The sequence below is a fragment of the Brachycentrus maculatus genome, unplaced genomic scaffold (assembly GCF_059751285.1).
Source record: "Brachycentrus maculatus isolate JH-2025_06_01 unplaced genomic scaffold, ASM5975128v1 h1tg000110l, whole genome shotgun sequence".
Lineage (NCBI taxonomy): Eukaryota > Metazoa > Arthropoda > Insecta > Trichoptera > Brachycentridae > Brachycentrus > Brachycentrus maculatus.
Window position 1 is genome coordinate 722,501 of NW_028280863.1, and position 15,528 is coordinate 738,028.

The 15,528-nt window shown below is 38.4% G+C and overlaps 1 protein-coding gene across 14 annotated transcripts in view; it reads right to left on the reverse strand.

The window, feature by feature from the left end:
• Tlk (Tousled-like kinase) overlaps positions 1-15,528 on the reverse strand; it is a 58,060-nt gene that overhangs the window by 136 nt on the left and 42,396 nt on the right. For 13 of the 14 annotated variants that reach the window (XM_088259137.1, XM_088259128.1, XM_088259134.1 and 10 more), the window contains 11 exons: positions 7,778-7,865; positions 6,097-6,413; positions 4,395-4,706; positions 3,814-4,019; positions 2,890-3,220; positions 2,325-2,476; positions 2,100-2,243; positions 1,867-2,014; positions 1,529-1,779; positions 1,221-1,440; positions 1-1,131 (listed from right to left, as the gene is read on the reverse strand). The exon at positions 1-1,131 is cut by the window's left edge and continues 136 nt beyond it. In XM_088259137.1, the coding sequence (XP_088115263.1) occupies positions 883-1,131; positions 1,221-1,440; positions 1,529-1,779; positions 1,867-2,014; positions 2,100-2,243; positions 2,325-2,476; positions 2,890-3,220; positions 3,814-4,019; positions 4,395-4,706; positions 6,097-6,413; positions 7,778-7,865 (2,418 nt within the window). In that variant the 3' untranslated portion in view covers positions 1-882. Of the gene's footprint in view, positions 1,132-1,220; positions 1,441-1,528; positions 1,780-1,866; positions 2,015-2,099; positions 2,244-2,324; positions 2,477-2,889; positions 3,221-3,813; positions 4,020-4,394; positions 4,707-6,096; positions 6,414-7,777; positions 7,866-7,947; positions 8,592-15,528 lie in introns of those variants that run through there. The other variant, XM_088259135.1, reaches the window with a different exon arrangement.

Genomic DNA, 15,528 nt, shown 5'->3' on the forward strand with positions numbered 1-15,528 from the left:
CAACACAATAGCAAAATTGTAAAGTTTCCCACTGAAAGTTAGTTACTCCGCACTCTGCACTCCGCACACCGCAACTATAAGCGATCGGAGCTTTTTGTTGCATTTTTACAATTCCTACTTTTTACATATTTTATATAATTGTAAATGTAAGGGATCTTACTATCTGTATAATATTTTGTATAACAATCAACAAAAGAGATAATTTATTAACTGCAAAATAATAAAATAAAAAGACACATTCTCTGATCAGACTTATATATTCTTAAAACACCGAAGCGGTAGCGCTTCGACGGATTGGCTTTATATAATAACACTCGCCCGCGTGATCTATCCGCTCACTCGCACTTCATACAGTCTAACCAGACTCTTTTTAGCCAAAAGTTAAATCAAATAACACACTACTATGATACAAAGCAAGGTCACTTTATAAAATAACTTATCGGTTTCTACTCATATGTAAAATATACATATAACGTAAATACATATATACATTCACACGCGAGCGTTCATGTATACACATACAATACAGTCGTGGAACCAAACTGAAAATATACATTAACGTTAGGGTAAGATATTACGATTACACGAGTCTATTGGCGCACGAGTACCGTCTCCGGCAGATGCGGTCAAGCGGGAAGCGGCCGAGAGAAAAGTGGTAATGAGGAAAGGAGATAGGAATAGTCGACTGGGACTTATCTATATATTACAGGTACACGCACACCTCGAGGAACTGAACACTGTCGCTCGGTAGCGAGTCCGCGGAACTATCACAAGTGGCGCACAATCCTCGCAGTCGGCGGGACCACGCAGCCCGGCACGGCACCACGACGGGCATCAACAGGTGCGCGGCAGGAAGGGCGGGGGCGGCCGCCGCCGCCGGCTCTAGGAGCTGCTGGACGCGTTCATGGCCGAGCCGAACATGGCAGCGCTGAAGCTCTGCGGGTTGTGCGGCTGCGGCACGTGGTGCGGCGCCGAGGGCGCGTGGTGAGCGCCGCCCGCGCCCGCCGCGCCTCCGCCCACCGCCCCGCGCCCGTGCTTGGGCACCGGCGGCTGCAGGTACTCGTGGCGCGCCAGGCTGAACACATCGATGCGCTCCTCCTTCCGGTAGGCGAGGCAAGCTCGGATGAAGCTCTGCAACAGACAGCTACGTGAGTACATGCCGACTTACGAGCAAACCTCAAACAACACTAGATCCCGTTCTTCCTTCCTTTCTTTCTTACCTTCGCTTCGTTGCTAACAGTGGGCTTGTTAGCAAATTGTACTTCTGTGGCTTTGAGAATTGTGTTTTCTTCGAGGATTGTAGCTTGACTTTGGTTGTGTCCAAAAGGCTTCTTGCCATAGAGACACTGGTAGAATATAACGCCGACACTCCACACATCTACCTTGCTACTTATTTTGGGAGGGTTCTTACCGACCACAAAACACTCAGGCGGCAGATACCTGAAATAGTAAAAATACATATCAATTATATAGATACACGAAAAAAACGTTTTAAGTATTTCGGTATCTTAATATGAAGTTTTCTCACCAGTAGGTGCCCGCTCCCTGACTGGTTAGATCCATGCCGTGGTCGGGATTGTAATTCTCTTCGTCCATTACTTTACTAAGACCAAAGTCGGTTATTTTAATTTCGCCGCAAACATTTCCCTCGGTCAAGAGAATGTTTCCCGGTTTGAGGTCATAATGAATAACAGGCGGTTTGATTTCATTCAAGTATTTCAAAGCAGACACTACTTGCATAACTATGGATCGAGCTTCTCTTTCGGGTATAGTTTTGTGCTAGAAAAAACATATATCAGGAATAAAAAATACTGTGCTTGTACAAATATGCAACAACGTCAGAATCTGAAAATTAAAAAAGTTTACCTGTTTCAGATAGAAATCAAGATCATGTCCGTCGCAATATTCTAGTACTGTACAGAAAGAATTGGCATCTATTTCGAAAACATCATATAACTTTACGACCCGCGGATGGTCAAGCGCCTTGTGTATGTTATACTCCCGTAGTGCATGTCTGGAAGAAATGTGTAAACAATTAATTATTAAAGTCCTACAATCTGATTTATCGTAACATATTAAATATGTAATTCAATTCATACTTGATATAATTTGCTTTTTTATCTTCCTTCCAATCTTTATTTAGTTGATGAACTTTGCAAGCAGTGTACCGCTGCTCTCGAAGATCAAAGGCCTTATGCACTTCACTAAATCCACCTTTTCCAAGGAGCATTAGCAAGAGATACCTGAAAATACCAATAATTAGTATCACCAATCTGTTATCTGTAAAATAATACACATTGTAACCAAATGTTGAGAGTCACTACCTATCAGATAAAACTGGATGAGCGCTGAATCTACTTTGGTCCTCATTGTGAATACGCTTCAATTCCCGGATATGCAAATTTCGTTCCCTTTCTAATTTTTCCATCTCTAGTTGTAGGTCTGCATCTTCTTTCTTTAAAGCACTTTGCCGAAGCTATAAAATTAAACAAACGAAATATTATAAAATGTGAAAACATGATTATGGATGTGTAGATTATTTTAAACTAGCAACTTGCGAATAAGCATTGTATGTATATCCGTTAGTTTTAATCCATGGACAACAAATATACATATATGTACTTTAGTTTATACACTCTTTTAATTCAATATTGGTATACCAAAATAGGAAAGTCAATCACCACTTAACTTGCAGATCCGATTGCTAATAATCAATAACTAACACCACCATTGTACAGCCACTTACAAGCAAGAGTATTTAATAGATATTTAGGAGAACAACGCAAGGATCTCTACAAATATATATTACACAGTTTTGTGTCTGGATGATACCTCGATAAGGTACGACTGTCAGTAAACCAGAAGGCATTCATTATCTTTTATCCTCACCTTCAGTATCTCATCAGCTTCATAGTATTCCTGCCACGAGAAGGTGGGTAGCGGGTCCGGCTTGAGGAAGGTGGGGGGTTCGGTGCCGTTGTGCAGTTGGGCCTGTTGCGCTCCACCCGCGCCGCCCGCCCCGCCAGTGCTGACGGCCGCCCCCGTGCCGCTCGCCGCGCCCCCCACGACCGCCGTGCCCCCGCTGTTTGCCGAGGCCCCCGTGCTGTTGTTTCGCTTACCCCGCCCTGTGCCCCCCTCCACGTTGGATGGCCTTTTCTTAACTAATAATTTTTTCTGTCTATCAATTTCTTCTTTTTCAGCTGTTATTTCCTCTTGCCGCCTGTGAATATTATTCAAATTAATTGAAGAACTTAAAAGTAGGTAAATATTTGATGGAGTGGGCATTTCATACAGTATATATCGTAGTTTAAATACTAAAACTAGGTAACTTCAAATTTAATATATGTGTCTATTATTTTTGTATGACTAATTTTTATTGTATTTCTGTAGCCAAATTGCATATCACATGAGTACATACTATGAGCAGAGAATTGAAGTTGTGTACTTTTTGCATGAGATAGTAGTTTTGGATGAAACTCAAACATGTACTTCAGATATCTACTTTAAGCATTATTTTATCTACATCTCGACCTCTCTCCGAACTCAAAACATTAACCATTTCAATGAGTTTATGTCAAAATTACATGGATTGACTTGGTCATTTTTCTCAGTATGCTCATGATATACACGTAGCAGAAAAATAACTAAATGCTAAAAACAGACTGCTATCCGCACCAAACCGTGTTGGATGCACGGGACGTGTCAAGGATGTCAAAACCCTATTAGCTTATATGCAGTAAGGTGTTGGGATAATAACTATCACACATTCTGTCATCAAATTACAATAGGAAATAAGTACCGAAAATCTCTCACCTTGTTAATTCTTGAAATGCGTAACCATCCGTCCAATTTTCTTGAAACGTCGCGCCGACACGTTGCGTGACAAACTGCCCTAACCGTAACCTGTTTTGCATACACCTTTGCCGGGCTTCTTTTTTCTCTATTGTGCTTTTCTCATTTAATAACTTCTTTACTACGTCAATACATTTACTAATGTGGGATTTGTGTTGTTCTATTACCTGCAACAATACATTCGACATCAGTACAAGTCATACAAGAAGTTAACATTGTTAGTGGTGTCTATAATCAAGCAGTCATATAGTCATTATAATTAAGTAATTATATAGTTTTACTATTTTACAATAAGTAGATGGAAGAAGTCTTGCATAAGCATAATCGCAACATTTTTTCTTCCTTTTTTGGGCATAATTTTGTTTGACAATAGGGTTGATCCATACTTTTCAAGAGACTCGTCTCACAAATATGTAAAGATGGTAAAAAATATATATTTCATATATATTATGATATAATTATGATAAAATTAAATAACTCAAACTCGTTTCTATTTGCCGTTAATGGGCATTTTTACAAATCTGAATATTGGAATTGCTCACTTTTTGCTGGGAGGAAATTTGGTGCCTTAGGTCGTCAGAGGCGCGGGTGAGTTCATCGATCTTGTTATTCCGCACCTCCAGGTCGGAGGATGCCTGCGTTTCGAACTCCTGTATCCTCTGGCAGGTGAGGTCAGTCTGGGACTGCTTGTGGGACGAGGGGGCGGAGGGGGCGCCGCGCCCCGCCACTCCGAGCACCGCACCCGCGCTGCCCGTCGCCCCCCCGCTGCTGCTGCTCCCTCCGCCCGACACGGAGCCGCTCTTGAAGAACTCCCCGCCGCTGCTGGCAAGGAGGCTCGACGGTGATGGCGGGTACTTGAAATGAACAAGGAAATATTCTTATTTAGTTATTTAAAGGGGGATACGATCTCCGAAGAATTCATACATTAGTGGTTATTTGGGGTAGCATATCTATACATTTACTAACTTAACACATTGTTGTCGGGCGTGTTTTTCATCAACTCTGACCCTAATTATACTCGGACAGTCCACCGCCCGACCCTTAGTATACTAATCACAAGTGACTGCAAACCCAATTCCGATCGGTACAATGTTTTTTGGCGTCTCTCGTACTCTACCAAAAGTAACTCTAAGTAAGTAACCAAAATTAAATAGAACGCTTATAAGCGTCTCCTGCTCTCTACCAACAGTATGTAAAAGACGCTTTTAAGCGTTTCTCGCAAACAATGTGTAAACCATGGCGGGGATTCTTATCTACATTCTACCTACATTTACCTCCATTTCCTTTCCCATATAACTGTTACATGCTTCACGCTGTGCTCCTTCACTTGTACCCTATCAAACTACTCCTATATACAATAATCTGGATCGCAAGACTGATCACCTCATTTTCATCTAATTAACATTTAGGTACAGGGCACATCCGTTGGGTGCGGTCCATTATCTAACATCAGGTTCGGATAGGGGTTAGATGAAAAGAGATATTCATAATTTATAAAAATTGATTTTGATTCAAACAAGATTTTGTTCTTTTAAGTATAATAAAATAGGGTGTGCACAAGCTATAACCCACAGAGCCTTATCCGCTGACTGTAAAATAAAGATGGTAAAGGAAAGTATAAAACATACATTCAACACATGTTTGTCTACGTGAAAATAAATTATTTATCTTGCAGTTGGTGGGAAACAAAGTCTCACTACCAGTTTCCCGATTGAACATCTACCTAACTACGCGACAGTGAATATTTCTTGTAATAGGTTAAGAATTTCAATGGACAGTTCTCACGGTGTAAGAGCGCTTGTGCACTACTCCAAAATTTACCATCTGGCAGTCTGGTTTTTTTATTAATAAAAGCAAATTCTACAGTTTAACACGATCAAATCCACGCACCGATTAAGAGCACCGATCCGAAGAAAGACGGCCAAAAGCACAAGCCAATCCAAGCCAATTATGATGCTAACCGTTTCATGATGCTAACCGGACTTCCGGACAGTAAAATTCCGTGTAGTGCGCAAGCGCCCAATATAAAAAATAAATGACAAACTTATATTCAAGGCATACGTATTATGAAAGTAAAAGATAATGTTTTAAATGTATTAAATATTTTAAGAGCATTTCTTCCACATTTTTTTATTTTTAATTTAAAAAATTCAATTAATTTTGATAGAAGAAATAAAAAATGCAAAACAGTCAGAACTTATCTGAAACGTAATGACTGAGTTAAAAAAGGAAAAAAGTAATCACCATGGGGTAATTTCCTTGCTGCGGCGAGGGGCTCTTGGCGCCCCCGTGACGCACGGGGCTGCTGGAGGGGTGCTTGCTGAAGTAGTCGCGGCTGTTCTTGGCCGCATCGGGCACGGTGCCGGCGCTGGTAGCGCCCGCGCCCCTCGGTTTGGGGGGCCCTTCGTCCCCCTTGCGCTTGCGCTTGCGGTCTGGCGGCAGCCCCAGCAGCGTGGGCGCCGCGCCTGCCAGCGCTCCGACCCCCGCGCCGCCGGCCCGAACCACTGCGCCACCCTTTTCTGGCGTCAGGGCGTCACCCTCCTTATCACTGTGGGAGGAACCTGAAAAATTTCAATAGTTATTTGATATTGTTTTAAACAGTAAAATACTTCTTCCTCTTCTTTTTCCATGTTCGCTCCCTAGGTGGAGCATATGGCCAACATGAGACGTCTCCAAGTCACTCTGTCACGAGCCATCTCCTTGGCTTCCTTTCAGATTAGTCCGACATCTTGAAATTCCGCTGAGTATAGTCGGTTAATGGTCTCCACAGTACAATATGGTATAAAATAATACAATATGGAAAAGCTTCAAAAGAAAGCTTTCAATACCGTTATAATTTTCCAATAAAGCGTCTGGTTAAATTGTAATATTTTTACTCTTTCCTTTGAAGTAAACCCGGATAGATTTAAGCATTTTAAGGATCGGGCTGATGATATATTTAGGTTATGCTTATTTTTGTTTCTTCAGTCATATGTAACAAGTGCGTTGACTAATATTCAATCTTTTATCCTACAATATGTTATCCTACAAGGCGTGTACCTAAGATGGACCTACCGGGAAGACTTTTAACAGACAAAAAAACATAAGGCAGAGAAAATAGTTGATGCTGGGAGCAAGAGAATTCCTCATGTATAGTATTGCCAAGAAATAGATAAGTGAATCCTGCTTTATTGTGTTCTACTCCATACATGTTTTGAATACTAAAATAATACAATTCTCTTACAATAATCAAAATATTTTGTTTGAAATTCACTCAGCTTCCATACATTCCTTACACTTTCTGGGATTTCTCACTATACATTTTCCACCTTTTGTACAGTGAACCATTTTATAATTATATACATACATAGCCACTGAACACAATTCTTCTAAAAAGGTTTTTGGCAATAGATCATTTTGAAAACATCAAACAAATATGGTAACCTTATGTAAAGGCATTTAAAAAAAAAATCATCTAATACAGCGCCTTTCTCCTTTCTTCAATCTTCTTATATTTACTTTTTAATTTAATTTTTTGTTTTTCTTTTCAAAGTCGTCGATATATACAGTATGAATTACGTGGTAAAATAAATTTGTATGATAATACTGCCCTTTAACCAATCTCAAGTGAGAACTCGTATCAACTAAAAATAAAAAGTTAAAATTTTCATTTACGATGGAAAAAAACATTAAAATAATTTATTATAAAATGACGCATAATTAACCTACACATCGAATGAGTTTGTAAGCTTATATCAATTCTGACACATATATAAATGATAATAAATTTATTATGAACCATCAAAAAGTTACGACAGTTGTTTTGACACGCGCGCCTGTCAGTGGCAAAAGTTAGCAGCCGGTGAACTGGGCGAACGAAACAAGATGGCGCTATTGTAGGCGCGCAGCGGCGGCCGCGGCCGAGAAGTAAACAAACATTACTCACCGGTGCTCATGTTAGAGTCTTGACTATGAACCGTCTGAGCTGCGTTGACTGTCGCCTGGGGTGCCATCTGTAAGGCTCCAGCTGCCATCTGTAATAATGCACGAAATTATGATATGAAAAGAATAATCGAAATAGAATAAATTCTAACTACAATTCCATCGTCGCCGTACCATATTGGAATGTATAGCTTTCGACAGAGACTACGGTGTTCCCGGAGGTTGTCGCCGACATATTTTCGTAAGCAAATCGGATGACGTCGGCGCGTAAACGATGGCCCATCGTGACGTTGCAGTCGGGGCGAGTCGAGGGAGATAAGCGCTAACTGTAACGAACGATACACCCGGAATCATAGAGCCCGAACCGGTCCCGCAATCGGACTGTTTTGATGATTCGCAAATCTTATAACGCAAAGCTCCCAGCTGTCGGTGCGGACGATTCGTCAAGGGCGTGGACACGTGATACTGCGAGCGAATAATGGGGATCTTGCATATTTATCGAATTGTTCTGTCGCCGATGGATCAGCGGCCAGAGAAGACGATCACTAAGCAATATGCGGATTAGCCGAAGTAACGAGGAGTGCAGCGCGCGTATTCTGTTAATGAGTGCGCGTACACGGAGTGGGGCGGGGGCCGCGTTACGCGATAAATGAAATCGTCCACTTCCAGTGGAAACTGTTCCAGAATGTCGTGGCATTGTTAGCGGAGGAGCACTGCTGTAATTCTCTCTAGCGGAGGTCAATGATCACGAATGTATTACAATGGAAACAAAATCGGCACATTCCGTCGCTATGCTACGCGTTATCGGATGATGGTGTATTCCCTGAAATTGAGAATTACTTATGTGTAAAAACTGTAATGAATTTACTGGCATATTTTTCAAAGGGCGGGTTTCATTGACGACTGTATTTATTTAATATACAAATTTGATGCCATTTGATCCAATAAACACTATTTTAATGTAAAATGCTAAAAAAACGCAAAAAATTACGTAATAATTATAAATAAGTGTTAATTTTAACGTTAAATTAATAATTATTTAACTTAAAATTATAAACTAAAAAGGGTTGCATAATATTCCACAATTATTCCTTATTTCATCACGTCATGAATTTTCAAAAAGTTTAGCATTTCCTTAATTTAAAAAAATAGAGAATTTCTCTGAATAACAATACGACTATATTAATCATTTCAAAAGAAAATCCAAAGTTTTTATCTATAAACTTCAAGGACCATAAATGCGTAAGGGATGTTTTTTAATAGTAAATATATACTCCAAATTCGAGTAGACATGTAAGCTCTATATTTTAGCAGTGGGCAAAATTGGAAACCAGAGCTTACTCGGTAGAATGAGTCGAGAGGCATAACGGCCTCAATTCAGGTTCACAAGAGGTCAACAGCCTGAGAGGCTTGCAGGCTCGCAGGCTCACTTGCTGCAGGTACTTCAGGAAGTATTCCTTACCACAGCGCGTACTATACTATAATAGCCTTTTCATATCGGAAGTACTTATCTACATATTATATGGATATCTTAACTGACGCTATGAACTTATCAAATAAGAAATTCAATTGAATTTAAACACAAGAAATCAATAATGAAAATTTAAAGGAAATTACAAGATGTATAAACAGGGATATTCTTAACAAAAATAAATTGAAAAGAATCTTTTTGAAAATATCACCAAAAGCAGAAAAAAAACTATCGGAAATGAAGGGTTCTTATTTAAATATAAACACCATAAAAATATTTAATTTTTTATATTTTTTTATTTGGGAATTTTACATAATAGTTACATCAATCAAGTCGTTCACATAAATGAGTTCCACAAAATAAGTACTTGTACTATTCAAGTTAAAAAATTCCACATTTCTAAATTAGTGAAAATACCTGGGCGTGAGGGAGGAAAAGGGGAAAAGCTAATGATCAATGCTCTAGTCAAAGACAAATTGTAAGAAAGATGACGATTTCAAGAGTAAATTAAGTAAAAACAATACGAGATACAGAATTCAAATCGACCCTTCTAGAGAGGTTATGAACTCGCGAAGTTTTTTTGTGTTTTTTTTTAATCATTATATTTTTATTCATTTATTATACGAAGAAAAATTGCAACATTGTCGGCTGACGGGCTTCGTAAGTACCTCGAGGCAGTTTAGAACTCGCTACTGAAATTCCGCGACAAGTAGTGGAAATAGCGCGGGGAAACACTAGGTACGTGTAGCAATCGCGTCTCTGCTCATGTCCCGGGCCTCGCGAGTATACCCAACCCAACACTGAATGTGGAATATTGCACTTCGCCTCCTCGATCCACTCCGGACGGACGTTCGGTTAATTCGACACACAATGGTCACGCAAAATGGCGGCCACCGAGAATGTAACTATTGATGGACTGCCGGACGCCCGTGTCTTGCCGGCGATATCTGCCAAAGCATTGCGTGCCCGACTCGGTATTCATTAACATAAGAATGCAGGCAGTCGTTGCCGCTGATCCGACTGAGAATTCCGTCAAAACGATCGGAAATTCAAAAGCCCGAAGTCGACGGTGTCGAGGCGGATGATTTCGTAAAATCAAATCGTTAACTGGGACAGATCGGTTGATTATAAATGAAGACGAATAGAAAGTTTATCGATTGATATTAAGAAATCTGAATTATTATCGAGATGTTGAAATTTCATTGAAGTTGAAATGCAACAAATATTGCTTTTCAACTAGATGTGGTTTATTGCTATGCCGATGATAGCAGGGTATGAACCTAGGGCCTCTGGTTCAAGAGTCCGCGACACTAACTATGGGACCGCAGCTCGACTCGTACACACATCATTTCTGACGTGTCCGTTGATGAGTAATTACGATCACGAAGTACACTCATTTTGGTATTTCACTATAGTATCGCAGGATATTAAAAAACTTTTTTTATATACCTAAATACAAAATTCACTGCAAACAGGATGCCGCTCTATTTGAAAACTTATGTCAGGGTAGATGTAGCTGATATTGTAAGAAATCCTAAACATACAAACATTTTTTACGGGGAAATAAACTTCATACTGTATGTAATGTATAAAAGTGTCTAGGGATTTTGTATTTCTTGGATTTGCGGATTTATTTAACTCATATGAAGAATGCAACGATTTTAAGTTTATTTTTAGCTCTTTGTTCTAACTTCGTATCCCGGTTGTTGTCTCACTAAGTGGTAGGTATGTTTTGGCATCTATTTTATAATGTACAATATGATTTGAAATAATTCATACAAATCTGCGTGATCTCTAAAAATATGGTTGCGTTACTAAGTTCTGAATATTTGAACATTACAATGTCAGAAACATTCAAATGTGATTTAGAATAATGTATAGAATAGAGACATAGCCAACATTTTACGCGACATACATAAAAAGGGGTAAAAAGAATCAGTAAATAATAGAATAACGTAGAAAAGTGTTTCATGTCGGTATATGAGTATTTGCGCCATTAGATAGTTCGAGTGGGGAGCAGATTCGGCGCATGGAAAAGAAGAGGCTGTCCGGGGAATTGAACGAATGGGTACTCCATATTGATTATTCTCTAGTTTCCCAGTAGACACCCCCACCGGTGCAATTTTCCATTTGCCTCACTGGGGCTGCCAGCGGGTCCCTACTACCCTACCGCCTACAGTACGCAGTACAGGCTGGTGGCTCCTCTCACGCCGCCCCACCCCTCGCAGACCCCACCCCCTCCCAACCACCCGCTTTCAGCAAGCGCTACTACACAATATTATAATATAGATCCTGCCTACCAAAATATTACGTAATCCTCGACTCCAACCGAACACCTTGACTCAGCCGATTCGGTTAGACAACTTTTTACTAATATTATTATTTATTTACGCACGTACTTATCAAAGGAAGGCTTCCTCAATGGTTTTTGAATAACAGTAAATATTGTTAAGTATGATATTATTAAGGTTTGGCGGAATGGATCAATAAATAACACGTTGCTACTCTTTCCCTGACACTGGCGTGTAGAGCATTCGGTAGTGTAAGTTTCTACCTACATACATAGAATTAGTCTTGAGTTTTTTGGATTAAAAACTGCTCAAGTCAGCGGATCGATATGTCATACTCTTACTTTTCAGTGACCAGTCATTAAAAACACATTAACCGCCCTAAACATACGAACGTACGTGATACGCGCGGTTTTTCTTCACCATTCCGCGCTAACCAGTATGACCTACGCACACGAGAAAAGATATCTGTTCCAAAAATATTTAATGCGTACCGGATACACTGACAAATTTTTATCAGGTTTCGTACCTGACAATGTTTAGTGACAACAAACGTTGTGATTTTTTTTGCTTGTTTATAAAAAAATATGCCTGAAAATAACCCGAAGGTAGGGTGAAGTGAAAAAATGTTACCTTAAATAAATTTTTAATTAATTTCTGATGATTGAAGGGCTTTTTCTATAAAAAGTACTCAGTTGAGAGTGGGTGTTTTTTTAAAATAAAAATAAGTTTTTAAATAATAAGCATTCAGTGTTCAAAATTATTGTGAAAATAGACTAGCTTTGTACAGATTTTATTGGAAAAAAGCTTTTACTCTCCTGAAAACATTATTTTCTAGTTCGGAACTCTATGTTGCGGTTCATGTATGCGAGTGAGAATATTTGTGTCTCGAGTTCGCAGTTGAGAAAAGGTCTAATAGGCGTGAAACATATATTAAGATGTTCCTTGTAATGTTGGTATGCATTATTTTTGTATAACGTTGTCATTTATGCAGTTTTTTGTGGAAAATAAAATATATTATTTATAAAAACTAAAATAAAACAAGAATGTATAGGGCTTAGTTATATAGAAACTACGTATCTTCAGCAACAAATGATGATTACATCAGATATTATAAGTCTAAGTAATTAATATTGAGAGTGGTTATTTATATTTTTTAAGAGAATCAAATAGTATCGATAATTAAATTTCATGTGTTATGTTTGATTGCGCTGTTTTTTGTAATAAAAAACTATCAATTTGTTTGATCCTTGTATTAAAATTTCCAGATTTGTATTACAATTATTTTGGCCGTCGGATTTAAACGTGCGTTGAATACGTATCTGAGTGCACATCTCCGAGACTGAACGCGCCACAACCCCCGTGCAGGTACTTCGTGGCTCGCAGCTCGATACTTTTAACGTCCATCGCCCTTGTGTGTATGTATCAAACCACATATATACAGGCATATGTATGGTAAGTAACACGAATGTGGATATTGTACCTAATGTATATATGTATACACCTTTATGCAGCGAGTCGCACATTACCCGTTCCGGTTGGCACCAAATAAGGCTGAGCTTTAATACAGACCACTTTTGGACAAAGAAAAAATGGACACTAAATACAGAACACTGAAAATATTACCCAAAGACATAGACAGCTCTCTTTTCATGTGCATACATAAACTTGTAACTTTCAAATTTAGCTTTTAAAAAAAAATCTTCATTAAAAAAATAGTTACCAACTAACACGCCACTTCATTGCAGAGGTGGGCAGAGGGAATAGAACGTCACACGAATCTATCTTTGTAAACAATCTTTGCCTCTTTCACATTCATGTGTCTCCTCATACATACAAGGGGATTATTCCGACTCCTGACCTGACTACTTTCAATAAACAAAAATTGTTTGATTTGACTAAAAATCGTAAGGTTATGTTTACTTTTCTATGTAGAACGTTGTGACGCGGGACAAACATAGTACCGTCTATTATACCCGAGAAATCTGTGAAATTAGATTGATTTAATACTGTAGTTGTATTTTGTAATCGTCCGGGATCATTGGTACTATAATCAGCACACCAAAACGTTGCGTTAGTCGCCAACTTAATTAGTTATTCGATAATTTTCTACTTAAGACTATAAATGATAATGAGTTATTACTAACAAATAACTGATAACCAAACTTGTACTTTGAGAACACTTTACACGGATTGTTTTCTGAGATGATTTTTGCTAGTCAGCATCTTAATTGATAAAAACAAATTTATCACAATTTTGGAATCCAGAAGTATACTCTTACATATAATTGTCTGTAATTTTTACGTAAATATTATTCAATGTATTTTAAAGTGAACGGAAATATTGATAACTACTTAATGGTAAGTATGTAGATGTATTTAAAAAAAATCTTGGAGATATTTCCTTTCAATCTGCAAAATGTTTTATAAGGTAATAATAATTAACATTGAATATCATTGTATCGCATTTTACAATCCTATTATTCGTAATGGCAACATCACGGGTTATCAGTTATCAGTACGCCTGTCAAGTTGCTATCGGTATCAGCCTGCATTAGATCGATAGTATAATAATGCTCTTGTATAACTCCTATCGAACGTCACAATTAATATTGTATTAAATAAACAAATCGTGCAAAATATGCAAACTTTAAGGACGCTATTGACCTGAGGTTCTGACTCGGCCACACACATAAATGATAAGAAAATAGATATTGACTGTATCAAAAAGAATTTAATAACTAATACTGCACCCCATCAAATTTCCATTAAATCCAACCCCCACCTCAAATATCCACTCTTCTTTCCGAACCTAGTTCTAGAATTGCGGTCATAATTTCTTAAACGATAATAAAGCTCGACGCATTTAAACTATGATTTAAAAAAATATATTATTATTATTTATTCCACATATTTTATTTGATCAGTGATCGGGTTTCGTCGAGAAAAAAATAAAAATATAAACTATTTTACGATTTTCATAGAATTAACTCTCGATCATACCCATTCCTTTATTTTGCCTTTGTTCCATGTTTTATTTTGACCTCTAAACTCCGTCGGCAACAAATTAAAAATGTTTGGAACGATATATTGCAGTGTTATATTATATGTATAAGAGCTACATTGATAATAATAAAAATGTTTAAAATCAGGTATAATCAGGTATGCATTATGATAAAATTAACACTTGAAATCCAATGAGGAAAAAATTAAGTACGATGAACATCGTCATATTGATCGACGATGTTTGCACAATCGCATTCAGCACCTTTGGATACGGTTCCGCCGAAGAAATGAAACGGAACATCGTACTGCAAACAATACGAAGGCATTTTGCTAGAGCTTGTCCAAACAGTCCATGAACCGATTGCTAAATACGTGAAATTTCTCAATGATAAATTTAATTTCGACACGATTTGCTACGGAAAGTAGATATTCTAACACTGACAGATTGGTACGAATAAAAGCTCCGCGAGTCGTATGGCGGATCGGAGGGGCGAGGGGGGGGGGGGTTGTAGACGAGGTTTATTTTCCGTGTTTCCAGCGCGCTGAAATGGGGCTGGTTTCACACTGCAGTGTTTCAATTTTAAATATAAATAAATATAGTTTATATTTGAAGCAATAAATTTCTGACTTTCCATTTTAATATTTAAAATATACAACTTTTTTTAAATCACTAAATATTTTATTATGGTATGGTATGGGCATATAGGACGCAGAGAACCCGAACATGTAGTTAACCAGGCAATAGAAAAGGATCTTCCTCGAAAGTTATCTAGAGGAAGACCAAGGAATTCATGGGTGAAGCAGAAAGATAACATGGTTATCCAGGACAGAAGGACATATAACCTGAGGACGAGGAGAGCTGAACCCAGCAGTCTACAAGGACAATAAGCTGGGATGTAGCCAGGAAGGAGAAGACTAAATATTTTGTTGTAACTTAGTTATAATTTCTACCGGTTTCAAAGCTAACCTCTTATTTTTCAAGACTGATTA